A 27,881-nucleotide genomic window follows, 5' to 3' on the forward strand; every position below is an offset into this window, starting at 1 on the left:
CGAGTAACCAAAATAACTCCCCTAGAGTTGGGAGATCTGGCGCTTTTTCTGTGTTACTGCCTCTCCTTTTCTCCTTTCTTCTCTTTGTTTTTTTCTTCACTGGGTGGTGCAACTATTAAACACTTGACTGCTAACAGAAAGATTGGCAGTGTAAACCCTCCCGGAGAGTGGTTCCTTGGAAGAAAGCCCAGGAACTCCGCTCCCATACAAAGCCTAGAAATTCCTATGGGACAGTTCTACTCTGTCCGATGGACTGAAGATGGATCCAGTGACACCTAACAACAGCTGTGTTGGGGGCTGGGCGAGCTACCCACCACGAGTTCCGGTACAGCCATTGCTGTCAAGCTTGCCCAGAAAAGCCATTCTGGTCATTCTGCTACTTCTGGACATGTCCTTTTGGAGAAGACCCCACCTGTGCTTGGAATGCCTTGGGCTTCAGAGAACATTGCTTTTTCAGCTTAGAAGGCACTTACTGGGTCTATCCTTGACTCTTTGTTGACCATACAAACTGCATTTGCAAGATGTGCAAAGACTTTTGAGGGACCACTTCAGGTCCTTCATGGGGTGAACTGTTGAGAGCTTGTTAACTATAAATCATATTGGAAGCCTCACTTGTGGAACAGGTCAAATTGGTGATTTATTTTCTGTAACCAGTCAGGTTAAAGGGTGCGTTTGTAACTCTGCTCACGTTGATTAGCCTTCAGTCACCGACTTGCAATCGAAATTCACTACACTTGGCACTTGTTCTAGAGAAATGTAGAGGATGATGTTTACATAATCTTAGAACCTTAAAGTGTAATTTAAGCAGTGAGGTAGTTTTTGAATGGCATTTCATTAAGGCATCTATGGGCATTATGAGCTAAAAGCTGTGGTGTGTTAGCTTTAAAAAAGTATTTATGTTGGAATAATTTTTAAATAATGTTTACATAACTGTAAGTCCTGTTGGGTTGGTGCTAAACACAAAGCACTGGAAAGTGGTTTCAGTGAGCGCCCGGCTAGCTCCCAAGCATTAGAATTCCACTGAGATGAGTCAGCATCATTGTAAACTAGGTATTTATGAAAGGTTAAGGGTTATATTTTTTAAAAATTAGAATATGCCCTCAGAAGCCTATGTCTACTTATAAAGATTGCTGGGAGTAAAAAAATAGAACAAAACAGAAAAGTAAATTAAATGCATGGGGATATTTTTTCCCTTAAAACAGAAAAATAAAATCCAATTATTATTATTATTAATAATTCTATGTCTGTAAATATGTATGTATGTAAAGGATCAGCTGTCAAAGCCTTAATCAATGCTGTGTGAAAAATGTCAACCCATCGACCATAGCTTTACTGTACAGGTTCCATGTGCCGGATGTACATTGTTTGCCTCCTCTCCTACCAAGCTCCGCCTCAACCTGTGTTGGCCGTGGATAGTTTCAGCCTGTATCTTCCTCTCATGATATGGGGCTGACCCTCCTCTGGGGGATCCTTGATACAGCAAAAGCGGCAGCTATTCTCGTGTAAGATCTCACTTACCTGCCTGGGGAAATGACATTTACCTGATTTTTGTATTCTCTGGAGTCTCAAAGTTGAAATGGAGATTAGGGTGAATAAAGTTGTTGTCAGGTCATGCACACATCTCTCCAAGGACAACAGTTCTACAGTTTCAACCTCAGACGTCTAAATAAAAGAAATAGTAATAGAAAGGTTGGTGGTTACTCATCCAGAAGCACTTAGAAAGACAGTACTGATCTATTTCCAAAACCTCAGTGGAACACAATGCAACTGTGGTGCACAAGTTACCTTGTGTTGGAGAGGACTCAGCAGCAAGTAGGTTGGTTTGTGTTATTTTTATTCCAGAGAAGCATGGGGGGAGTCAGAAACAAAGAGTTTGTTCTGGCCTTTGTCACAATGACACGTCTTTTACAGAAACACACAGCTTCCACAGTAATCAACATATGGCCAGTTTAAAACAATGGGACGTTTATGAGAGCCCTCTGTGAGTGACGTAGCTCCAGAGAAGTCCAGCTGTGTTTCAGCGAAGGCTGGCCTGCCCGGGCACTCCCCAAGGAGCTCACACTCACCAGGATTCATGCACGATACAATATGTGTGGTCCTGCTAAGAACCAAAGGCTGACTTCACCAGAAGCCCCTTTAGCATAAGGACCTAGGTCCTCATCTTGGACTCAATTTGTCAGTGAATTACTTTCAAACGAGCCTGAAAGCAGGTGAAGGAGCTAGAGAACATTGCTCTGGGATGCATTGTCCTTTCATTGGGTGCCACACCTTGAGGATGTCACAGAGCTTTAAGACTAGTTTCAATTTAGGGTACTACTTTGAGATGAACTGATGAAATATTAGGGGTCTGATCCAATCCTAGTGTCATCTCCTCTCACAGGGCTCGAACTTGACTACCACTGTAGCACTTGGGTCCCAGTGTGGGATAAGGGCCTCAGATCAACTTTGGCCAGTGGGATTTAACAGAGACTATGAGGCTTATGCGTTGGTTCTTAGTAACACTAATTCTTCTAAAGTTTCATATCACTCATGAGTTGTTTCAACTGTTTAACATCTGTACGCTTGTTAACAAGTAAATTTACATGAGCACTTACCGATGATCTGGTTTATTTGATAACTTAAAATAATTTATAGTAGTAGTAGTATTCCCTTTGTAAACAATTGCTCCCTTGGCTTCACAGATTTGTTTTTGTTTATAAACCTTCCCTTTGTAGAATGACTATCTGAACCATAATCCCAAATGTCTAAAAATTTCTTCTTAAAAAGACTTTAAATGTGTATCTACAAATACACGGATATTTTTTTGTATTAATTTTCCATTTCATTAAAGATAAAGTGGAGAGGAGCTAACGTGTGTCTCTGCCTAGAAAGATGGTCTCATTAAAGATTGTGGATTTACTAATGTGTCCTGGGTTTCTCTTACCAGTTTAGCCAAGATTAGTGCTCTTGGTGATAATTTTTCCCAATCACCACAAGAATTTGGGAGGATATTAAGTGGGCCACTCTCTAGTGAGTACCCCAGTGCCTGATTCCAGAATATCCTGAACAAACCTAAGCGTGACTTTCAAAGCTACCCCCTTCCTCAGACCCAAGCAAGCTGGAGATGTAGCGGTCTGAATGATTGCAGTGAAGAGGTTGCTGATGCCAGAGTTCCAGACTTTGAAGTGGTCTCTGGTAGACTTGTTTGTCCCTTCATTCTTCTTTCACTCATCACCTGACCTTTCGCTATATGACATGACATATGTCATGGCTTTTATTTGATGGCTCTCTTTCTCCAAGTTCTGATAACCACTTCTTCCACTCACCCCTTCATGCCTGTCACTCACTGCCATCGAGTTAGAACCAATTCATAGATGTCCCTCCAGCGGGTTTTCAGAGAATATAAATCACATGAGAAAAGATTGTCTACCTTTTTCTTGGAAAGTTACCGGTGTATTTGAACCACCAGAGAAGAATCACCTTGGGTAATGACCAGAGTCCCTTAATACCCAGGAGGAATATTACTCGTGTCACCCAGAATGATTTTTATACCTAGTTCCTTTAGTAAGCCTTTCTCAAATACAGTAAATTGAGTATATCATCCTGAGACCTTGACTGTTGCATGTCTGTTCTAACACAAGAGCAGAGACTACATATAATAAAGGGTACCTTTTCCTTCTTGTACAAAAAGATTCATAAGACAAAGAAGCTTTATGGTATGTCTAGAGTTTTGTAGACTATATCAGAGATGAGAGATAGTTGACTATGTCTTTACAAAAAATCAGCTTGGTCTTAAGGCTTAGCTCTTTAATGCACACACCTATTTGGTGATAGATATAGAACTGCCAGTCTTTATGGCTTCTGCCCTTTTGCATCAGTCATTAAATTTGCATTTATCTACCACTTGACTAGTGAGTGATTACCCCTGGTGGCAGTGGCTAAACCCTTAGTTGCCAACCAAGAGGTGGGTGGTTTGAATCTAATCCTCACTCTAGGAGTAACATGTGGCCCTTTGCTTCTGTAAAGATTGTCGTTCTTCTGTGCATGGAGTTGCACACAACTCATGGAGACCCTATGCACAATAACTCTAAATCCTGTGCTATCCTGATACAATTTCACTGTCTCTGACACACCTACCCCATTACCCCAGTAACTGTGGAATCCATCTCACCTGAGATCATCTCCTGCATTGTCCCTCCACCTTTCCAAGCATGTCCTTCTCCAGGAACTGGTCCCTCCTGGAAACATGCCCAAAGTATGTGAGATGGAGCTTCAAAATCCTTGCCTCCAAGGAGAAACTTGGTTTTACCCTCTCCAGTACAGACTTGGTAGTCAATGGAAGGTTCAATACTCTCCTCCAGCACTACAACTCAAAGACATTGATTCTTCTTCTATAATTCTTACTTGTTGTCCAGCTTTCTGATGCATAGCAAGTAACTGTGAAGACCATGGCATGGATCAGGTGCACCTTAGCTTCCAGGCTGACATCATTGCTTTTTAGCTCTGGAAAGTCCCTGACAGCAGATTTTCCCAATGTAATTTGTCTCTTGATTTCCTGAATGCTGAAGAGTGTTGATTGTGGAACCTTATAAGCAAGTTGAATTTGTTAACAATATCAAACTCTTCTATGTCTATCATAATGGAGTCAATTGGTCCAATGGTGAGAATCTTCATTTTCTTGATGTTGAGCTTCAATCCGTATTGAAGGCTGCAGTTGTTGACCTTCAGCAGCAAACACCTCAGGTCCTCCTCAGTTTCAGCAAGCTAAGTTGTGTCATCTGCATAGCACAGGTTGTTGATGAGTCTTCCTCCAATCCTGATGCCACATTCCTCCTCATAGAGCCCAGCCTCCCAAAATGTAAAGATTACAGCCTTGGAAACCATCCAGAGGAGTTACACTCTGCCTTCTGAGCCACTGTAAGTTGGAATCAATTCCATGGAAATGGATTTGGTGTTTGATTTTTTAAATCAGTCTATCCATCCATTGATCTATCTATCCTCGTCAAAGTCTAACTTTGCTTCTGGACCCAAAGGAAGACCCCGAGGGGTAGAAAGATGTGAGTGCTTGGTGTAGCAGTCAAGAAATGCTGACATAAGCTGCAGCAACCAGCCCCAAATTTCAGAGGTTTTAAGTATCGAAAGTCTACTTCTAAGCTTGGTGAGCTCTGATGACTTGGTGGGTAAAGAGTTTCACTGTCAACTGAAAGGTGACTTGAATCCACCTGCTGCTGTGGGAGAAAGGTGGGCATTCAATTAACAGCCTCTGAAAACCTGCTGGAAGGATAGTTATGAGACATTTTTGGCTCAATAGTACAAGCCTCTCCTTGTTCACACTATAATGTCAATTTCTGGTCATCTGGAAGCCCTTCTATGGAGCTGCTACATTCAAAACATTGCTCATTTCTAGAAGGAAAGAAATCTTTTCCAGAGAGACACTATGCCAAATCGCACATACTTGGCTCTTAAAATCCTACCTGAAAGCGACATATTACTCCTCCTCACGTTTCACGGCCAAATCAAGCCATCTGGCTACACTTAGCTTCACAGTCTAGTTCTCTGGGCTCTCGAACAAAATGAACTGAAAATATTAGTGGCTGAGGTCAAGTGTGTTGGAGATGGTGAGGTTGGCTCAGGATAGGGCAAAGTTCAGAGCCATTGTTCATACTCTCAATGGCACGTAACGGCAGCAGCAGCAGCACGAATGACTCTCAGATGTAGCATTCGTTTAGAGAAATGACCAAGACTTTTCTGTTTATTTAAAAATGCCCTTCTTCATCTCTGTAATTTTAGATAAAAAAATTCTAAAAATCAGTATAAAACCACTTTGAATGAATTTAATTACGTCCTCCAAAACACATGTCTATAGTGTTATAATGGGGAAGCTACATAATGATATTCCATGTGTTAAAGCAAACAGGTGTAAGAAGATTAATAACATTCCTTAATCCCATTACCGATTTTGTCAGACATAAAGAGCGTTCCCCTAGGGTGTGGCTTGAAATATCTTTTATCTCAGTAGAGATTAGAAGGAAAATGAGCTGAGAAGGGGAGTGAGGCCGGATTTAGCACTTCCAAGAAATAATTACCAGGGGTGCAGTGCGTCTTTTGGACCCAGGCCCCTGTATGATGAAACCCCCCAACCCTGGGAAAGGTCAGAGCACATGAGGGTCTTTAAGGAACGGCAGGTCCGCGTGTGCTGAAGAGCGCTCAGGTGACTTACTGGTGGGCAGTGCTGCCAGCCCAAAGGCACCCATTGCAATCCACCAGCTGTTCCACAGTCTCCTCCCATGTGATTTACTGCCTCTGAAAACCCACTGGAGGGTCAGCTCTGAGTCAGCTCTGACTCCACAGTGCACAACGGAGGCGGAAGGGAATAAGGACTTGTCTCCACTGAAAGAGGGGAGTCTCTCCCTAGAGCTGGTCTCAACTTGGATTTCTAGTTTCCTAAACTGTGAGAGAATACATTTGTGTTTGATAAAGCTATCCAGTACCTGTGTCTCTGTAATAGTAGCAGTAGATAACTTAGACACCATCCTTCTCATTTAGAGTGATGCAGCTCTTTAACTGGTCAATTATTGCCTAGCAGACCATCAGTATGATTGAACTTGTACAAAATTTAAATGAGGACAAATGTTAATTGTTCAAAGAATCTCAGTGCTGAAGGGCCAACCTTTCAACCATCCTCACAGTTATTGAGGAGGTGATTCTCGGACCTAAAACTTCCACAGGAGGAGAGTAGAACAGAGCCCAAGTAACTTATGCAAAACTGCCTCTTCTCACATTGGGGATGGAGGTTGGCAGTCAAGCATCACATTCGCTGGGAGCTTATAATCAAAACGAAGCAAATAAGATCCTCTTCCTAAAATTTGAGTCTTATTTGGAGGGACAAAAAGACTGGGAAGGTTTGAACTTCACTTTCTGTGGAAGGACACGACAGAAATTTCTGCCTGAAGCCTAAGGAATAACCAAGCTCTATCTTTCCAGAACCTGACTCTTTGGTTAAGACGCTCTGGGGTCCAGTGGTTAAGGAGTTGTGTTGCCGACTGAAGGGCAGTTTGAATCCACTAGCTGCTTCACAGGAGAAAGATGGATAATCTCCTGTGTGATTTACAACCTCTGTAAACGCACTAGAGGGTCAGCTGTGAGTTTGTTTTAATTAGAAGGCAATGATTTTGTTTGTTTGTTTGTTTTTTGGTTCTCTCATCCAGTTTTCAAGCTCCACTACACCCAACCAATAAACTCTCCTTCTTATTAAATGAACCAAAGTCCAGTTTGATGCTGATATCCCGAGAACTATCATTAATGCAGAGCAGCAGAGCGCCGCTTAATGATGGTGTTGGCAACTTTTCTAAGAAATAATGTGTCCACCAGAGGGAAGAGTTGGTTATCAGTGGAAATATGTAAAGAAAAACCAAAAATGCCACCACTGACCTTGCAATCTACAAACAGCTTTGCCAGAGGGTACTAGGGTCATGAACTTGAAGTCTTTAGTCCAGTTGTCACGTCTGAGGTAGTTCAGTTATAACATAGACCAAAGAGAGCTCTTACTCCTCACATCTCCACTATCACTTGCCTAAATAAATGGTGCTTCCCTCCTCTTTGCTGACCAAGCCAAAACTGAGGAATTTTATTTTTGTTTTGTTCTCCCCTCAACACCCTTCTTTTCCTTGCTCTCTTGTTTTTCTATCAAGTCCTGTTCCCTCTGTCTCCACAGTGCATCCCCCGTCCACTCAGAGCCCTCTATTTTCCCTACCCTCCAACCAGGCCAGCACTCAGCATCACTCACTTAGGTTCAGCTAACCAGCTTCTCTCTTGTCCCTCTCATCCGTGTGTCACAAGAAAGCAGAGTGATCTCTCAAAACTCACTTGAATTGTTGTTGGGTCAGAACTGACTCAGCTGACCCTCTGGTGGGATTCTGTGGGATTCCCATGGGAGGAGATAGCCCACCTTTTTCCCTCAGGGCAGCTGGTGGATTCAAACCACCAGAGCTGCCCCCTTGGCGTTAAGGGCACAACTCCCTCCAGACGGTGTCACCAAAGCTCTCAACATGATCTTTACCACTATCATCTGGACTAAGCCATTCTCCCATTTTAAAACCTTGAAATGCTCCCTTTTTTTTTTTTTCTTTTTCAAGTAATCAGAGTCCGCCATTCTGTGCTGTTCCCATAATCAAGTCTCTGGCACACTCAGTCCTGAATTCCTTCCAAGTTCTCTCCCTTGGTTCACATTACGCTGGCCACACCAACCTCTAGCCAGATAGTTCCTGGAACACACCAAACTTGTTTCAACCTTGTTGTGTTTGCTGTTCCTTCTGCCCAAGACTCTCTTCTCCCAATCCCTCCATCACCCACCATCTTTCACATACAAGTCTCACCTCTCTGAGATTCAGAGATGTCTAGGGTAACCGTCTCCCCAGTCACCCTGACTGCAGTCTCCCTGCTCCATCCACCACATTTGTTTCTCTCATAATGGTTTTCACTTGTTCACGTGGCTATTGTAAGACTGTCCTCTACAATACAAAATCTGTAAGAGCTGGGGCCTCATTTGCCTTTATCACCAATATCCAGATGTTCAGAATAGCTCCTGACTTACATTGTTGTTAATATCAGGTGTTGTCAACCAAGGGTAAACAATAAAAAAATGGGACTAGACATTAAGAATGTATAAGAAAACAGGGAGAGAAAAAATAAAAAAGAAAAGAAAACAGAGAGATAAAGCAGGGGCGAGCAGTAAGAACAACTGAAGCACAGAATCCAGCTTCCCTGTGCCTTTATTGAAAATTGTCAGGGAGTAAATCACAAAGAGAATTCTATGCAAATGAAGCTAAGCCCCTTCTATTGAAAACCTTATGCTTGACTCAGGAGGGAGGGGTTAGCCAATACAATCCAAGAATTGTGGAAAGTCTTAAGGTCTGCCTTAGGGCTTAACCCCTGTGAACACCTAAAGTCTGCCTTGGTGCTTCAGGGTGGATTCCCGCTTGTATCCGTGCCTCCCTCATATCCTGATACAGCATTTGGTTTATTATAAATATTTAGTATGAAATTTGGCTCCCCACCATCAGTTGTCAACAAATCAGTTCTAACTCATGGCAAACCCTTTGGCATACTGAAGGCATTATTGAGGGAGCTCTGGTGGCTTTATGGTAATGAGTTTCACTGTCAACCTAAAGGTCGGTGGTTCAAATCCTCCAGTAGCTCTGTGGGAGAAATAGAGGCAATCTCCTCTGATGCAATTTATTACCTCTAAAAATTTACTGGAGGGTCAGCTATGAGTCGGTTCTGACTTGATAGTACTCAACAACGACAATGTACAACATAGTGTGTAGGCTGTTGCACTGCCAACTCAAAGGTGGGTAGCTCAAATCCACCAGTAGCTCCTTAGGGAAAAGATGGACAATTTCCTCCCGTGCAATTTAGAGCCTCAGAAAACCCACTGGAGGGTCAGCTAAGAGTCAGCTCCAACTCACAGCAATGAGTTAAGTTTGTTTGTTTGTTGATGTACAACATAACAAAACACTCTTTGATCCTGGATTATCCAATCATTGCTCAGTTTGAGTCCATTGTTGGAGACACTGTGTCAAAAAGTTTTGTTGAATGAATGAATGAATCATTAATTCAAATCACCAAATAACTGGCTTTTCATCCTGTTGTTTTGTTAGCAAAGGAACTCCAAGTCATTAATCATTTTAAAGAAGCAAACTTAGAGAAATCCCTAGAAATTGAAAACAGCCTGTACCAGCTGCTTCCTTTGGCTCCAGGAGGCTTCCCACTCAAAATGTGAGAACAAGAAGGGGTGAGTCGGAGCTCCTCACTGTCCAGTCAGGGTGTTTACTGTGGCAGCTACAACGCTGCCTCAGAAACACAACAGGCTCCAATGCCCATCTTCAGGCATTCCCTGCACTGATGCTGGTAAGGTGTGAGGAAGGGGGTAAGTGACAGATGCCTGTCAGCGGGGGATGGAGCTGTTGGTTACAGCCCTGTGTGACCCATTGTTTCTAGTGAGCGGCTGCTGCAGAAGCCTGACAGGCCAACTGTGGCTTCACCGATGAGACCGTAATCTACCAAGGAAAAAGCCTGAGGAAAAGGAAAGGCAATGAAGGCAAAGCGTGGATGTTCCCACAGTGGCCTTGAACAAGACCATCTTTCCTGCGGGATGGGCCAAGAACTTGGCTACTCCCCTGACCATAAATAGCCTGGCAGGGGCTCCCCAGCAATGGGTTCTCAGAGGAGACTCCCTTTCTCCTGTTGCTTTTGGTCTTTCAGTTGGATGTGCCTGCAAATGGGAGACACGAGCCGATAATATCAGTGGAAAGGAGTTTGAATTCACCAACGACAATATTTGGAGAAGGCTTTTGGGAGGTCCTCGGACATGGTGAGTGAGACCTAGCATCTTTTCTCAGCCTAACCCTGATCTCTTTCTGTAAGGCAAGCTCATGTCTCCTGCTCCTCTGTAGCTGTATGTCTGTTAAATAAATATAAAAGACTCTCAGGACAACGAAATCAAGGGGCATGGGTTTTATGTGTTTCTGTATGTGTAAAACACTAACAACTTTTAACAATCTATTCTTGTCTAGTCTCTTATTTTATTTTGCTTCTAAAATCCCTCATTTGCAGATAGATGCTTCATTTCCTAGGGGAATCATTGGGATCAGGAATCACTGGAATCAGTGTTTCTCCTTTTCTCAAGCTCCCCTTTGCCAGGTTATGAGGCATATAGATGTTCACTTGTTTCTTTTTCTTTTTGCCTTGTGATGCATATTGGATTGTGATTCAGTGAAACCAGAGTTTCTGTGTTAGGAAAAAACAGAGGGGGTTTTGGTGATTCTTCTATTAGAGGGAGTGTTAAAGGAGTTGATTTTAGGGTTTAGAGTGAAGAAAGTCAGTATTTTGACTTAATTTCTACCACTTAGCAGCTCCTGACCTTCAGAAGCCCATCTGAGACTCGTGTGTGCACATCAGTGGTGGAAGGCTCATGGAGAGCCTGTTAGTACAGTGCCCAACAGGCACTAATACTCAGTCACAGTGAGTCCTGTCATTCATCTCTCCCTCCGTCCCCTCACAGACAGCAAATTCATAACAAGCAATACTCAGCCTCTGAGATCCCAAGTGCCTTCAGAATTGTTATGAAGCCATTACATAGTGCCCAGTCTAGTTTTATTAACAAGTCTAACCTTTTGTTACTGAGGTGATTCTGACTCCCAGCAACACTACATGACAAAGTACAACTGTCCATGGGGTTTCCAGGACTGTAATCTTTATAGAAGCAGACTGTCAGATCTTTTTACGATGGGGCAACTGATGGCTTTGAACTGCTGACTTTTAGGGTTAGCAGGTAAGATGCTTAAACATTGCGCCACTAGGGCTCCTTTTCAATAGTGAATAAAATTCTGATATTTTGAATTTTGCTAATGCTCAGGACAGAGCAGGCATCAGAGCTGCTGTACGTAGGGTCACTATGAGTCGCAGATGACTCAACAGCACATGACAACAACAATGCATGCATACATTTCCATTCAACAAGACTTTGCTAACTAGCTTTCTTCCCTGTGCCTCACTCTGCACTAGACATACCAGGGAAGCAATGCACGTGGAGTATACCTCATATCATATACATAAATAACTGGAGTATTTGATAATTTGGAAGAAGCTGCCACCAATACTATCTCCTTTGGGCTTAACTGTACAGGAGTTGGGAGTTCTGGAGAGTCAGCTATGGCTGGTTCCAACTTGGTAGCAACAACAATATGGGGAGGCCAGATTCTTCATCATTTTGAGGATAAGAAGATTGAGTTTGGGAAAGTTGATCTATTGTGAGGAAATGTAGAACCAGAGAGGTTGATTGACTTGTCATAGAGCACACAGCTAGTAAGTGATGGAGTCTGGACTCAAGTCTTAATCAGGTGACGCCAAAGCCCAGTTTACCTTCCCCCTCTCAGCTGCCTCTCTAAACATGACACTTTCTAAGAATTTTCTCCACCTAAATCTGCAGTGGTTTTGTATTTTGGGGTTTGCTTGTTTATTTTCTCTATGAGATCACCCTGTTCTGTGTTTCTCCAAACATAAATGTCACTCTGAAGTTGGCCAGAATCTTTGTCATCCCAATGTTGATAAACAGTGCATAGAATTAATTGCCTGCTTGTTGCTGCTCCCCCTCCTCTCATGTCCCCCCAAAGGAAGCTTTGTCTTAGGCTTGTTGACATCAGTTCCCTGTGCTCACTGATGAGATAAGGCTCAGAGCAGCTGTGTTGCTGGATGCAGTGACCATTAAGCATCCTCACAGCACCTGTGGGCTTGACTGGGGTTACTATGAAGGCAGTGGTTAGATCCCTTTAACAGAAGGACTTTTGCTTAAGGTGTCTTAGTTATCTAAATGCTGCTATCATGGAAATAGCACAAATATATATATATACACTCTCATACAGTTTAAGAGGTTAGAAGTCCAAGGTTAGGATACTAGTTCTAGGGGAAGGCATTCTGAGTCAACTGTGGAGGAAAGTTCTTGATTTCTTTGGTGTCTGTACTCTTATTGTTCCCTGGAGACCTCCAGGTGTCTTGGTTCTTCCTGTTGTCAAAGATTTTCATCATGCGGGGTCCTGGGCCCTAAATGTTGCACTCCTCTCCTGGTGGTTATATCTTAGTGGTACGAAGAAGCTTGCCAGTTAACTGGCTAAAGCAGGCGTTTCAGTCACGTTGCATCTCTTGGGCCTCTCTCCACTGGAGCCATCTTTCAAGTTGTGTTAACTGACACAGACAGAGCTCATGTGGCCTGTAAAGGTGACACCATGGTTGTGATTCCTGGTCGATCTCTGATGAATCCTTTGGTCTCAATTTCGCTTTTGATTAAATAAGAGTGATTTTACATGTTGTCAAGATAGATGGTCTCTGAGACACTTCATGTTTAAATATATGTGTATATATATATATATATATATATATATATATATATATATATATATATATATATATATATATATAAATTCTTTTAGGCCTATAGTCCTTCATGTTATTTGATTCACATTATTTATTGATTTTTAGGTCACAATTAATCTAAAAGTATAGCAAGTACATTCACAATCGTTGCTGTACCTGGGCCCATGGTTGCAGCTATCATGATTACAGCCTTCAGGGAAGTTTTACTTGATCCTAGAAGGTCCCTGTGAGTTAGAAGTAACCACTGTGGGAAGACTAGGTCCTAAGTGAGGGAAGGATGGAGATGAGTTGGCCTCTCCTGAATGATTCAGGCTAGCCCAGGGCCTTTGCATCAGATTCAGCTAAAACAGGAGTTTGTCTTGACCAGGCTTGATCTTCATGCAAGATAGTTTAACAGGCTCACCTGTTCTTGTGGCATTACATCCCATAGAGTGTTACTTCCTGCCCAAGAAGGAAGTGCCAAAGTATTTCTAACCTTATACATTTTTCTGCCTGAAAAGAGTTCTGGGGGGTGGGGGGCGGACAAGTTTCAGCATTTTGTGAATATTTGTATAGATCAGGCAAAAGCCCCACTGATTGGCCCTTTTATTTGGCCCTGTGTGAGAACTTGAAATGCAGGAAAGGATGCCACAGGAGGAACTTATGGCCTGAGACTGCTCTGTTCCTTACCCCACTTCAACACTGATTGATAATGGAGACAAGGGCTGGTCTCAGGGATCAGTACGTTCTGTAAGGGCCAGCTGGGGTCAGTGGAGTTTGAGGGAGAGGTCAGAGTGAGGCTGGCTATTCCTGGGAGTTTGAACGTTTGCTTCTCTCTTCCAGGGCTTTTCTCTCAACTTCACACTGCCTGCTAACACGGTAAGTACCTCAGTCTTCACGGATTAGGTAAATTAGGGAAAGCCAGAGGATTTCTAGAACTCTATCCATTAACTCAGTACAATAATAAGTTACAAAACTGTCCAAGCTAATTTTTCAATAGTTAGTGAAGCTAATTTTTTAAAATTATAAATAAACATATGGAAAATGTGAGAAACAGAAGGAAAAAAATCCCTATCTTTTCATTAGAGAAAGCATTTTAATGTAGCCAATTCCAGGCTTTTTTAACTTAAAAATCTGTGTGCAACTTTGGTTTTATAATCTCAATTTTAAAAAATAGGAAAGTGAATATTTATCTAAGTGGATTATTTTTTAAATTGATTCTTGCAATTAAAAAGAATTGTGTGATCATTATATAAGTTCTTGTTTGCATTTAAATTATTTCCTTAGTATATAGCCTAAAAGGAGGATTATTAGATAAAAAAAAAAATAATGAGCACTTCACAGTTCTTGATTAGGGCATTTAGTTAAAAGTCAAAATAGAAATTTTCAGTTTGTAGATTATGCACAGTTTGGTTTCCATTCTAGATTTTCATCTTTCTGTGGGTAGTGATAATATAACATTCAGGATTGTTTTCTGAAAAGCAGTGCTACTGTGATTGAGCTAGACAAATTTTCTTGTCTAGATATACTGAATCTACTGACTTTTTCAAATCATTTGGCCATATGATTATTCAAAGAAGATTAATAGGTCTGGAATCTGCTCTATTAACTGTATAGTCTACCCTTCAAGGTTGTTCTTGTGTTGTTATGTGCCGTCGAGTCGCTTGCAACTCATAGTGACCCTATGTACAACAGCCCTAAACCCTGCTCTGTCCTGTGCCAATCGCACTATCACTGACACACCCATCCCAATTATCCCAGTCACTGAATCAATCCACCTCATAGAGGGTTTTCCCCTCTTGCGCCGTCCCTCCACCCTCCCAGGCATAATGTCCCTCTCCAAGGACCTCTCCTTCCTTACAACATGTCCTTAGTATGTCAGACGAAGTCCCAGAATCCTTGTCTCCAAGATGCAGCCTGATTTAACCCTCTCCAGGATGAATCTGTTTGTTTTCTTGGCAGTCCATGGTACATTCAACACTCTTCTCCAGCACCACAGCTCAGAGGCATCAATTCTCCTTCTATCCTCCCTAGTCATTGTCCAACTCTCTGATGCTTAACAAGTGATTACAAAGACCATAGCCTGTATCAGACGCACCTTAGTCTCCAGAGTGACACCATTGCCCTTAGTACTTTGGAGAGGTCCCTAACAGCAGACTTTCCCATCTCAATACGTTTGTGGTGGGTTGTTTGGGGGTTTTTTTGTCTTTTTTTTTTTATTTATTTCCTGGCTACTGGTGCCAAGAGTGTTGACTGTGGAGCCAAGCAAACTAAAGTTGTTAACAATCTCAATCTCTTCACCACCCATCCTGATGCTGCCAGTAGGCCCAGTGGTGAGAATCTTTGTCTTCTTGACATTGAGCCTCAATCCATATTGAATACTGCAGTCCTTGACTTTCTGCAGTAAGTGCATCAGGTCCTCCTCAGTTTCAGCAAGCAGGGTTGTGTCATCTGCATAACACAGATGGCAGTTTCCATTAATTAGTAATTAATGTAGAACTTTCTTCTTTGAGACTCACAGCTCAGGGCAACTCTCACCTAAAGTATTTCAGGAGGAGCAGATGAAGTCTTCAATGCTTGAGTGGAGGAAATGTGAGTCAGAAATTGTAATATTCTCACTCAGTATGGAATTATCACCGGAAGTAGGTGATTTATAACCTCAGATACCCTGAGACAATTGGCTTCACTTTATGTTAAAAGGAGTTTCCTTGAAGACCTTTGCTTCAACTATGATTTATATTTGTTTCCCTCTGCGTGTCAAGTGTTAAGTGAAGACTAGAGGGAGGAGAAAGCCTTTGGGGGTTAAAAAATGTGTTAGACTACACATAGGTAAATAGTAAAGGCACTACTTGAGTTTCTGAATTCTCTATCTTTGTCTCCAAATTTCATTGCTATTCTTACTTCGAATGCACAGAAATAAGGCTTTATTAGGCTTTTATTTATGTTTTAAACTGAAAGCTCAGCAAAGGGATAAACTCGAGACAGTATTGCTGAACCATGGGCCAACTATCTTTTCTCCATGATACATACTTTCTAGATGTTTTCTTAAGATGTGTGCTCTTTTTCTGCAGACTTCAGCCCCAGTTGTTACAGGTGGCAAAGAAGCAGTAAGTATATTACTTAAATCCTAAAACCATGGTTTATTCACTCAGGACATATAAATAATAACTCTTGGCCTATAGCAAGAGTTTTTTTCGGAGGGTTAGATGCAATGTGATACATGCCTGTGGATAAATCCTAACTCAACAACTCACCTCAAAAGTGAAGGAGAACTTGGAAGTTCTTCAAAATAGTTATAGAATTACCATGTATCCTAGCAATTCCATCCTTAGGTATAGACCCAAAAGAATTGAAAGCAGGAACTGAAACAGATATAGGTACATGTATGTATGTATGTATATATGTATGTATGTATGTATGTGTATCATAGAATTGGATCTGACTGGTACAGGAGAAGATTGACCCTCCTTCTCCAGCAGAACATCTGGTGGATTTGAACTGCACGCCTTTGGGATTGCAGTGCAGCTTTTTGCCACTAGGCCACCAGAGCTCCCTGGTACACCAATGTTAATAGCAAATTTATTCACCAGAGTTTAAAGATGGAGACAATGCAAGAGTCCATCAATGAGTGAGTGAATAAGCACAGTGTGATCTATGTATACAATGACATACTGTTCAGCCATACAGAGAAATGGAGTTCTGATATACATGTTAACACATGGATGACATTCTGAAAGGGAAGGAAATTAGACATAAAAAGGCAAATATTGTTGATCCCACTTATATGAAATATTGGCAGTTAGGGCATGTATGGAGATAAAAGCTTATTAGTGGTTACCAGGGGTTCGGAGAAGGGGTGAAACAGGGAGTTATTGCCTTAGGCATGTTGAACTTGAGGTGATGAAAAAAACAACTTTTGGAAAATGGCCGTGGTGATTGATGGTGGCACAACACTGAACATAACTAATGCCACATAATTTTACATTTTAAAAATTATTAAAATGGCATGTTAGGTATAAGAATATGTATGTGGAGCTCTGGAGGCCCAGTGGATAAAGAGTTTGTGATTTTAGATATTTATATTATATTCATAATAACAGTAAAAGAGATTTCTAAAATATTATCTATATAATAACAACGGAAAGAGATAAAAAAACTGCCACGGGGGTGGGGGGACTTCACAAAAGGCAGCTCTGATGACCTAGTCCATAGGAATACATAAAATAATAATAAAGTACCACCCTAACCCTAACCCTAACCCAAACCCAGTACGTACTTAGGAGCAACAATTTAAAAAAATGACTGCATAACTTGGAAAAGACTGGAGAGCATTATGCCGAGTGAACTAACTCAGTCTCACGAGGATAAATTCTGCATAGGACTATTATTGTAAAAACAGAAGGATAACTAGTAAAATGTGTGGGGAATCCAAGAGGAAAAGGTGTGGGAACAGAGTGGTGAGTGTAGGCAGGGGGGACATCATAGGGTCACACAATTCGGTAAGTGAAGGAAGAAGGAGTAAAGGAAATGGAAAGATCGAGCAGGGAGCTGGTAAGAGGTGGGCATAGTTCAATGGTGATAGATTTTATGAAACCGTGAATGAGAATGATTGTATGAAACACAATATAAATGAAGGATAGTGTGAAATACATTGTATATGAACTTTGTATCCAAATACAAACCAATGTAAAAAAATTTAATTATAATTAAAAATGTAAAAATATTTAAAAAAATGGGGGGAGTACATATTCTAAGCTTGCCCCAGTATCAGGTTCAAAAGTAGAAGAAATCTAATCTACAGTGCTAGAAATGAGGATATGGTTGTGTGTAGCATGACTGGAAGGCCGCATGGTGCGGCCACCAAGGGGCTGGCAGGGTTCTGTTTCTTGATCTGGGTACTGGTCACACGAGTGACATATACAAAGCCATTTAACTGTCTATGATTTATATACTTTTGTATTTAGTCTTCCTTAAAATGACTCCCCATCAGTATGAAGAAATCACTAGCATTAAATAAGAATCCTAGATTTCTAGGTAGGCTGCAGGTTAGCGTGGATATTTCAAGGTAATCTGAAAATCTAAAATTATATGTACAAGAATGACTATTCAAAAGGGAAATTTGAAAAGTAAATGGCCACTGTGTTGGGTAATATGTTGGTCAATATGTTGGGTAAATGCAAAGAAATCACAACAAAATGATGTAGGGTATTAAAAAATCTTTTACTTTATGCCAAACTGATAGGTGAAATGAAAACTAATGTGTTTTGAATTGTAACTCCCTGGGGAGATTTAGTTGCTTTTCCCTTGTTGACTAAACATTTCTGTTTTTGTTCATAAGAATGGCCTGTGGTATCTGTTGCCCACTTCCCCCCCTCCCCCCGCATTGGAACATCAACTTTTTCTAATGGATTTAAATGATGAAATTAATCACCTGTCCATTTGTTGTGTTTCTTTACACTATTGATTTAGTCTGTGATATTTATGGCCCCCACAGACTTTTTTGTTTTATCTTTATAACTATTTTTTCTACAGTCAAGGTTTGGCATGTGTATGAAGCAGGTTGTTGATAAGTCTTCTTCTATTCTTTATGCCACGTTCTTCTTCATTTAGTCCAGCTTCTTGAAAGAATTACTCAGGATACAGATTGAATAGGTTTTTGCAGTAAGGATGCAATCCTGACCTACACATTTCCTGATTTTAAAGCATGCCGTGTTCCCTTGTTCTGCTCAGACAACGGCTTCTTGGTGTATGTCTAGGTTTCACATGAGCACAATTAATTGTTCTGAATTAATTCTCGTTCTTCTTAAAGTTAGCCATAATTTGTTATGCAAATGATGACATTTTGTCTTACTCACGCTGGACGTATTTTCAAGAGGAACTAGTCCTTGGAGACAGCATGCTAGGAAAGGTAGAGTGTTAGTGAAAGAAAACAAGACACTTAATAAGATGGATTGAACAGGGGCTGCCACAATGGTACTGAGCAGGACAGAGAGCATGAGGATGGCACAGGATAGGACAGGCTTCAGACGTGTTGTTCGTAGGGTCACTATGAGGCATAGTCAGCTTGATGACACCTAACAACAAACTCTTCCTTTATTTCAAAAGAGTTGGGCATCCCTGGAGGACATTATGCTGAGTGAAATATCTCCGTCACAAAAGGATAAATATTACATAGTGCCACTCTTGTAAAACAGGACTGACATAGGGGTTGGGGGTGAGGAGACTGAGAAAAATGGGATAAATTATGTATACTGCATTGAAACAGATGAAGGAGAGAACCGTTTAAAAGGTATATATTATTAGGTATTATTTTCATGACATGAGTCCAGAACAAAGGCTGCATAGTGGAGTAGACTTGGGGGGAGGGATTGTATAATAGTGAAAGAATTTTTCATTTACTTTTCAAAGAGAAGAATGAACTAGAGAGGAGGGGTGGCCAGGGAGAAAAGTGCAACAATGGATGAATGGAAATCCAAAGTCTCTGTAAATTTTCATTAAAATTAATAATAATAATAAATATGTTTTTAAAAAAGAGCTGGGCATCCCCTGACTCTGTGATTTTCTCTCTCTGTCAGAACTGTGGACCTTCTGTTGGATTAGCTGCAGGCATCCCATCCCTGGTGGCCACAGCCTTGCTGGTGGCTTTGTTATTAATTTTGATTCGTCGAAGAAGAAGCAGCCATGACTCCAGTGAGGTACCACCAGCTCCTTCAGTTCTGATTGTGTCAGCGAAACTCAGTATTTCGATGAATTGGATTTTATTCAGTTCACTGAATTTAAAAAACCCCATGTCTATTTCCTGAGGAAAAGATGCTAGAAGTTTCTGTGCCTTCATTTCTATTTTAAACATAAATTTCTAGCAGAGATGATGATTTGTCAATATAACTCTCAGGCTACTTGAGGGAATCTGTGGAACAAGGATAGTGGCAAAGAGTAGCAGTGGAAAGGAACGTTCATTAACACAGTGAACTCATGTCTGTATAGCCTTTTCGTAACCTAGTGGGTAAGGACTTGTGCTGCCAACTCAAAAGCAGGTGGTTCAAATCCACTAGCTGATTCTCAACAAAAAGATGGAAAATCTCCTCCTGCTCAATTTACCACCTCTGAAAACCAGCCTGAAGGCCAGCTACTAACTAATTCCAACTAGACAGCAATGAATAGTTTGTCATTTTGTTAAAAGTGAGAAAAAGGACACAAATTTTGCAAAGAGAAAATGGAGACAATCACAGGAAATGTAGGAAAGAGAAAAGGTATACAAAGGACTGTGTAGGGGGATGTCCAGAAGATGTGAATTTTTATTTGGTCCCTTTGTCCGCATATAAACACGTTTAATTAACAAGAGAAACTACCTATTCTCCAATTGCCTGCTTGTTCTAAGAACTATGCCCAACATTCAAATGCCAATGCACAGAGAAATATACAACAAAGCTCTGGTTGATACAGATGTGTCATAAGGCCTCTGCGTTCTATTCTGTTTATGAACATTTATGGTTTTTCTCAGACTGTAAACTTTATTGGGATGATGGGGAAAATCTAGGATCTAATCCAAGCTCTGCTATTTGAGTTATATGATCCTAGATGAGTGACCTAACATTTTCTTGGCCTTAGTTAGAAGCTCTTGTAGGGTAGTTCAATAGGGAGTTTTGCTGTTAATCCAAAGCCTGATACTCTCTACTGGTTTGAATTCCTAAGCTGCTTCTTGCGAGAAAGATGGGGACTCTCCTTCCATGCCAACACACAGCCTTGAAATCTTACCAGAGGGTCAGCAATGAGCCAGTTGTCACAGTGCAGCCATAAGAATGAGTGATTGAGTGAAATCTTAATTGCACTTGAAATTAGAAGTCATAAAAATGGCCCTATTGATTTTACAATATAAAGTTGTAAGGAGGAAATGAGATCATAAATGTAGAGATTGGCAAACTATAAATCTAAAAACATTAGGAAGCCTTGTGACTTTTGGTGGGATTATTTAAATTCGTTTCTTGATGTTTCAGTGCACTTTAAAATCATCTGTTGCTGCTGTGTGATGTTGAGTTGGAACTGACCCTTCGCTCTGGCCGGTTCTCAGAGGCAGCTAATTGCACGGGAGGAGATTGCTCACCCACCTTCTGAGGAGCAGCTGGTGGATTCAAACTGTGTGCCTTTGGGGCGGCAGCACAGCTTCTTACTACTGAGCCGTGACCACCAAAATGAACAAACTCTTAATCTTTGGACACTAGTACTGTAGCAGTGATCTTTTATAAAGATTTAAAAATTATGAATAATTTAACACATATAAAGGTAGAGAGAAGTAGCATAATGAAGCAGCTCATGATGAAAGTTGCCTCATTTCTATTCCCACCTGTTCTTCTACACTTTAAATTATACGTTATTTTCAAAAATAACTTGTACATGTCTCTTTTCTTCTTTTTAAAAAGATGGGCATTTTGTGTAGGCTGTTCCACCCCCACCCCAACTTTGTTTTGTTTCAAAGTTCCCTGAAGATCCTGATATGCTTCCAAGTTGAAGGGCCACTGCATTAAGTTTTGACCATGGCCAAATGCCAACACCCTTCAATTATGTTTTCTTTTTTTGGGACCAATTTAGGAACAGGAAAGACCATGTGAAATTTCAGAGATCTATGACAATCCCAAGATATCTGAGGTAAGAATTCTTGGTTATAATAATCTCTAAATGTCTTTTATACAGTAAGCAAAGTAAGAATTATCAAGTCTCTCATTGATAGAGACTACCATGTTCTTGGCCAAAGAACATTCTCAGTGGATTTTTATTGACTGAACAGGAATGCAAGATTAATATTAGAAAATTAATTAATAAAATTTATGTCACCAAAGAAGTATGGGCATTGTAATTGTTGAGAGGTCAAAAATTTTCAACAGGCGTTTGTGATATGAATGCATAGAATAGGAACATCCTTAACTTAATTAGGGTATCTTTGGAAAAATTGCAGAAGACATCACACCTAGGGTAAAATGTTGAAAGCATCTTTTAAGATCAGAAACAAAACAAAGATATTCATAATTAACACTTCTATTCAATGTTGTTCTTCAGTTCCTAGTCAATGTAATCAGATAATAGGAAGAATAGAAAGTGTAACATGGGAAAATTGTTAAAATTCTCACCACTATGAACACTGGCAACATCATGATAAATAGTGAAAAAAGATTGAATTAACCAACAATCTTGGATTCACAATCAACAACCATCATTCCAGCAACAATAGCAAAGTTACAGGGCAGCAAATAACAAATACTGGTGAGGGAGGCTGTGGAGAAATTGGAACACTTATTCACTACTACTGGAAAAGTAAAATGGTACAACCACTATGGAAGGTAGTCTGGCACTTTCTAAAAATGTTGGAAATAGAAATACCATTTGACCTACTACTAGGAATACACCCTAAAGAAATCAGAGCCATGACTCAGATGTATTGCTGTGTTATTCACAATTAGCAAACAGATTGAAGCAATGCGAGTGCGCATCAGCAAACAATGGATAGAAAATGATGATTCATTCACATAATGGAATATTACACAGCACTAAAAAATTAACTCATAAAACATTACACAACATGGGTAAGCCTGGAGGACATGATACGGAATGAAAATCATAAAAAGACAAATGCTGCATAACACCCTGTTATAAAATAAGACTGATATCGGAAGTTGGGGGTAGAATAGGGGAAAAGTGGATGAATAATGAACACTGCACTGGAACAGATGAGGGAAAGAACTGTTTAAAAGGAATAGATGATTAGGCATTATATATATGAAAACAATCTGGAATAAGAGGTACATTGCAAAGTGAACTGGGGGAGGGGGAAAGGAAGGGGAGAAAGGAAAAGGTGCAGCAATGAATGAATTAAAAAAAAATTAAAATCTAGATAATTAGAAAACCAAAATGAAAAAACCTACAATCAGTAGTCAAGAAATCAAAAGATTGGGAGAATCTGCTGTCAAGGACCTCTCCAACGTGCCAAAGAGCAACATTATCAGTTTAAAGACCAAGGTCCACTGGATCCAAACCATAAGCTTTTCAATTACGTGCTGTGCATCTGAAAGTTGAGCAATGACTAAGGATGACAGAAGAATTGATGCTTTTGGGGTGTGGTGTTGGAGAGAAGTATTGACTATCCTATGGACTACCTTGGAGAAAGTACAACCAGGGTTTTCTTAGAGGCAAGGATGATTTAACTTGGTCCCACATACTTTGGGAATATTGTTAGGAGGTACCATTCCTTAGCAAGGGACATCATGCTTGGAAAGGTCAGGAAAAAAGGAATATCCTCAACAAGATAGATTGACAGAGTGACTATAACCATGGGCTCAAGTATATTAGAGATGGTGAGGATGGCACATGACAGGGCAAGGTTCCGATCCTTTGTTTGTAGGGTCACTAAAAGTTGTAGTAAACTCAAAGGCACTAACAAAACCAACAATAGGATCTACAATTGACATTCATGGAACCTGCAGGTATGAATACAGAATGTATTACACTGGGCACATCTGCTGTTAAGGACATATTTAAAATGCTATTAACAAAAACAACATTTTGGGTTTTAAACAACTTTTATTGTGATCTGAGTGAAAGTTTACAAAGCATATTATTGTTGGTTTTTTAATCACTCATGCACATTGTGTTTTATAATATTATAATATTCACTATGTTCACTCATTCATGTATTATATATTGCCTTTCCTTTTGTTGCTGTTGTTATTATGTGCCATCAAGTAGCCTGCGACTCAAAGCAACACTATGTACAACAGCCCTAAACCCTGCTCTGTCTTGTGCCAACCTCACTGTCTCGCATACACCTACTCCGATTACCCCAGTCACTGAATCAATCCACCTCATAGAGTGTCTTCCTCTCCTGCCCTGTCCCTCCACCCTCCCAAGCATGACGTCCTTCTCCAAGGACTGGTCCCTCCTTACAACATGTCCAAAGTATGTCAGATGAAGCTTCAGAATCCTTGCCTCCAAGGAGCAGCCTGGCTTCACCCTCTCCAGTACAAACCTGTTTGTTCTCTTAGCAATCGATGGTATATTCAATATTCTTCTCCAACACCACAGTTCAAAGCCATCAATTCTCCTTCTGTTATCCCTAGTCATTGTCCAACTCTCTGATGCATAGCAAGTGATTGCAAAGATCATGGCATGTATCAGGGGCACCTTAGTCTCCAGAATGACATCATTGCTTTTCAGTACTTTAGAGAGGTCTCTAACAGCAGACTTTCCCATCACAGTATGTCTTTTAATTTCCTGGCTTCTGGTGCCAAGAGTTTGATTGTGGAGCCAAGCAAACTAAAACGGTGAACAATCTCAATCTCTTCACCATCCATCATGATGCTGCCAATTGGCCCAGTGGTAAGAATCTTTGTTTTCTTGATATTGAGCCTCAATCCATACTGAAGACTGCAGGCCCTGACCTTCTACAGCAAGCACTTCAGGTCCTCCTCGGTTTCAGCAAGCAGGGTTGTGTCATCTGCATAGCGCAGATAGTTGATGAGTCTTCCTCCAGTTCTGATGCCACATTTCTCCTCATAGAGACCAGCCTCCCAGATAATCTGTTCTGCATTTAAAAAACACCCTATTATTTCTTTATTAATTTTTACTGCTCTTTCCCTCCCTGTCTTCTCATCCCTTGTAACCATGAACAAAGTTCAAGAAGACAGTAAATGGCAATTGCTAGTGAGGGTGTATGGAGAGATTGGAACTCTCATACACTGTTGATAGGTATGTAAAATGGCACAATCATTATTGGAATTAGTTCGGCACTGCCTTAAAAAGTTGAAAATAAATAACATTTGATATAACAATTGTACCTTTAAGTAAAAAGCCCAAAGAAATAAGAATTTCAACAAGAACAGATATGCATCCACTCTTAAATTCATAGATTATTTACAATAACAAAGAGCTAGAAGCAACCAGATGTACATCACTGAGCAGAAGGACATCACTCTAAAAACTAAAGTGCACCTGACCCAAGGCATGGTATTTTCAATTGCTTCATATTCTTGTGAAAGTTGAACAATAAATAAGGAACACTGGGGAAGAGTTGATGTATTTTAATTATGGTCTTGGCAAAGACTATGAAAATACCATGAATGGCCAAAAGAATAAGCACATCTGTCTTGAAATAAGTATAGCTAGAGTGCTCCTTAGAAACAGGTATGACACTTCATGTTACATACTCCTATTGTTAGACGTCTGCCAGTCTCTGAAGAGGGACATCAGTCTTGTAGATGGTGGGGGTAATAGGTGGCCAGCAAAAGAGGAAGACCCTCAATGAGACTGACTGGCATATGACTATAGCAGAGAATTTGCAGATGACACATGATTGGTCAGAGTTTTGATCTGCTATTTATATAGGACTGGCATGAGTTAGAACAGATTTGATGCCATCAAACAATGGCATCATTTAATGGCAATTATATCTTTTAAATTGGTATATAATTATATGGAATCATCAAAGAATCAATAGCATAAATATGTTGAGTAACTCCAAATTAATCTGTATAATACATGTCATTCTAATATGAAGTCAAATGGATTTTTCCCCATGGACTTTAACAAGATCCTTCTAAAACTTCTATGGAAGAACAAAGGAGTAAAAAAATATTAGACACTATAGAAGCAAATAAATTTTAAAAATACTTAAAAAATTAACCATGTTCCATGGAGTAGACAAGTGGCAAGATAATAGATTTAAACTGCCCCATATCAATGATCCCACCCTGAGTGATGCAAATGGTTAAGCTTTTGACTACTGCCTGGAATCCTCGTGGTTCAAATACACGTGGAGGTACCTTAGAGGGCACGTTTGATGATCTGCTTCTGAAAGGTCACAGCCTTGAAAACCCTGAGATTGTATGCAGGGGGTCTCCAAACGTTAGAACTGACCCAGTAGCAACTAGCAATAGTAATAACAAATACCAGTAATCATATTAAATACGAATGATCCAGACATCACAATTAAAAGGCAGATGTGAGATTGAATATGAAAGATGCCTACAAAAACCTCACTTTAAATATAAAGACACAAATAGATTGAAAGTGAAGGTGTGGGTAGAAGAGATATCACGCTAAAATTAAACAAAATAATACAATTTGAAAAGACTGGATAAAGTAGATTTCAGAGCAGAGATTATTAAGTAAGGGAATGCATCTTATTAGATGGCAAGCTCCATGTTCCAGTAGTCTCCTCTTCTGTATATGTATGTGTACATGACTATGGTTCTCTTTATGACCAGTTATTGCCTCTCTAGGATTTTCCCCTGTGAACTCTAGCTTTCCTGGTCTTAACAGACTCAGCTCGATGTTAAGGGTCTTCTTCCCTTTCACTGACCCTCCTCATTTTCAAGTATCATATCTTTTCCAAGAATGGATCCCTCCTAACAACATGCCCCAAAATGAGATGGTTTCGCCATATTTGCCTCTAAGGAGCATCTTGGTTGTGCTTTTTCTAGCAAGATGAACTGACACAGTGACTATTAACAATAGGCTCAAATACGTCAGATGATGAGGATGGTACAAGACAGGGCAAGGTTCAGATCCATCGTTCATAAATTGCTGTGAGTTGCGCTCCACTCAACAGCATCTGACAGCAGCTCCATGTACTCAACGCAGAGAATCTGCTGCCTCAACTTGGGTTCCCGTGTTTGAAAGCTCTCTTTAGGCAGTAACCACAGGCAATTGTAGCCCTCCATCCTGTTTCTGTCTCTCAGGGATCATTTGTCTTCTTTGCTCAACATTTAGCATCTTGAAAATAATTATTTAACATTTAGTCCAAGCTTCTTTTTTGGGGGGCGGGGGAAGGCTGTCATTCTGTCTCATATGAAAGTAGAACTCTCAGCTGTACTTTTAAAAAAAAAATAACTTCTTTTCTTTCTCTTCAAGAATCCTCAGCGGTCATCCACACATGGTAATGTCACAGGGACAGAAGAAGGTCACATATATGTGAAGACAGTATCAGGCCAGGAGGAAGCCCTGGAGGACCCTTACCGTCCTCCTCCAGTGGAAATGGAGAGAAGGCGGGGCCTGTGGTGGCTTATACCCAGACTGAGCCTAGAATGATCCCTCTCAGTTGAAAAGTGGACCTGGAACTGGAACATAGCTTACAACCCAGGGATTTGTGCTTGGAGTCAGGAAGGACGGGCAAGCTTCTTAACCAGTCAAATTTTCATTTGCAGATCTGAACAAATTTAGGTTGACTTGTTTTTTTAGGAGCTATTATTGTGATGTGATGTGCCGTCAAGTCAGATCTGACTCATAGCTGACCTTTCAGAGGGTCTTAAGAGGCAGTAAATTGCATGTCCATGTTTCTCCCATGGAGCCACTGGCCGATTCTAAGTGCGTGCCCGAGGGTTGCCAGTGCAGCTCCTTACTCACTAGGGCACCAGGGGTCCCCTTCTTCAGAACATAGAGCTCACCAAGTCCCTTCCAATGCTTAAGTCTTTGGTTCAATAAGCAGTGAAACACCAGGTTAGAACCAAGATAGGGTTTTTTGTTTTCTTTTTATGTTAAGAGAAGAAACCTTCCAAGTAGACAAGAACACCCATGCCAAGTGGACAAGGTCAGTTCACTGATGACTCTCCAAGGAGGCTGAGTGGAACAGAACCTGGGGCAGTGTTGTAGCCACTTGCTGTTATGTGCCCTCGAGTCAGAACTGACCCATAGCTAACCCTCCAGTGGGTTTTCAGAGGCAGTAAATAGCACAGGAGGAGATTTCCCATCCAGCTGGTGAATTCAAAACACATGCCCTTGGGATTGTGGCACAGCTTCTTATTACCAGGTCACCAATTTTCCCTGTTTCATTTCTATCACTCCAGGGTAGACCAGCCTTCTGCTTTTGGCTTGCTTTTCTCAGTCACTCCAGTTTTCCTTCCCCTCTCTCTCCTCTACCCTCCCCTCCCCTCCCCTTCCCTTCTCTTCCTCTCTCTCCCCCTGCTCCTTTCTCTTCTTTTCTCTTCTCTTCTCTTCTCTTCTCTTCTCTT

At 40.8% G+C, this 27,881-nt stretch overlaps 1 protein-coding gene across 1 annotated transcript; it reads left to right on the forward strand.

The window, feature by feature from the left end:
* The first annotated feature begins 259 nt into the window (after positions 1–259).
* OPALIN (oligodendrocytic myelin paranodal and inner loop protein) lies at positions 260–26,961 on the forward strand. The gene is made up of 6 exons (XM_006880207.1): positions 260–325; positions 13,732–13,767; positions 15,960–15,995; positions 19,464–19,583; positions 21,475–21,531; positions 26,785–26,961. The coding sequence occupies exons 1-6, from the start codon at positions 260–262 to the stop codon at positions 26,959–26,961; spliced, it is 492 nt and encodes a 163-aa protein (XP_006880269.1).
* The last annotated feature ends 920 nt before the right edge of the window (positions 26,962–27,881 follow it).

This window comes from Elephantulus edwardii, unplaced genomic scaffold (assembly GCF_000299155.1).
Source record: "Elephantulus edwardii isolate Elephantulus edwardi_28Jun2011 unplaced genomic scaffold, EleEdw1.0 scaffold00006, whole genome shotgun sequence".
NCBI lineage: Eukaryota > Metazoa > Chordata > Mammalia > Macroscelidea > Macroscelididae > Elephantulus > Elephantulus edwardii.

Bases quoted from the DNA above. Each gene is read 5' to 3' on its own strand.
- OPALIN (XM_006880207.1), top strand. From the start codon at position 260: ATGGATCCAGTGACACCTAACAACAGCTGTGTTGGGGGCTGGGCGAGC. The intron at 13,768-15,959 runs GTAAGTACCTCA...CTTTTTCTGCAG, and splicing joins TCACACTGCCTGCTAACACG to ACTTCAGCCCCAGTTGTTAC. The intron at 19,584-21,474 runs GTACCACCAGCT...GGACCAATTTAG, and splicing joins GCAGCCATGACTCCAGTGAG to GAACAGGAAAGACCATGTGA.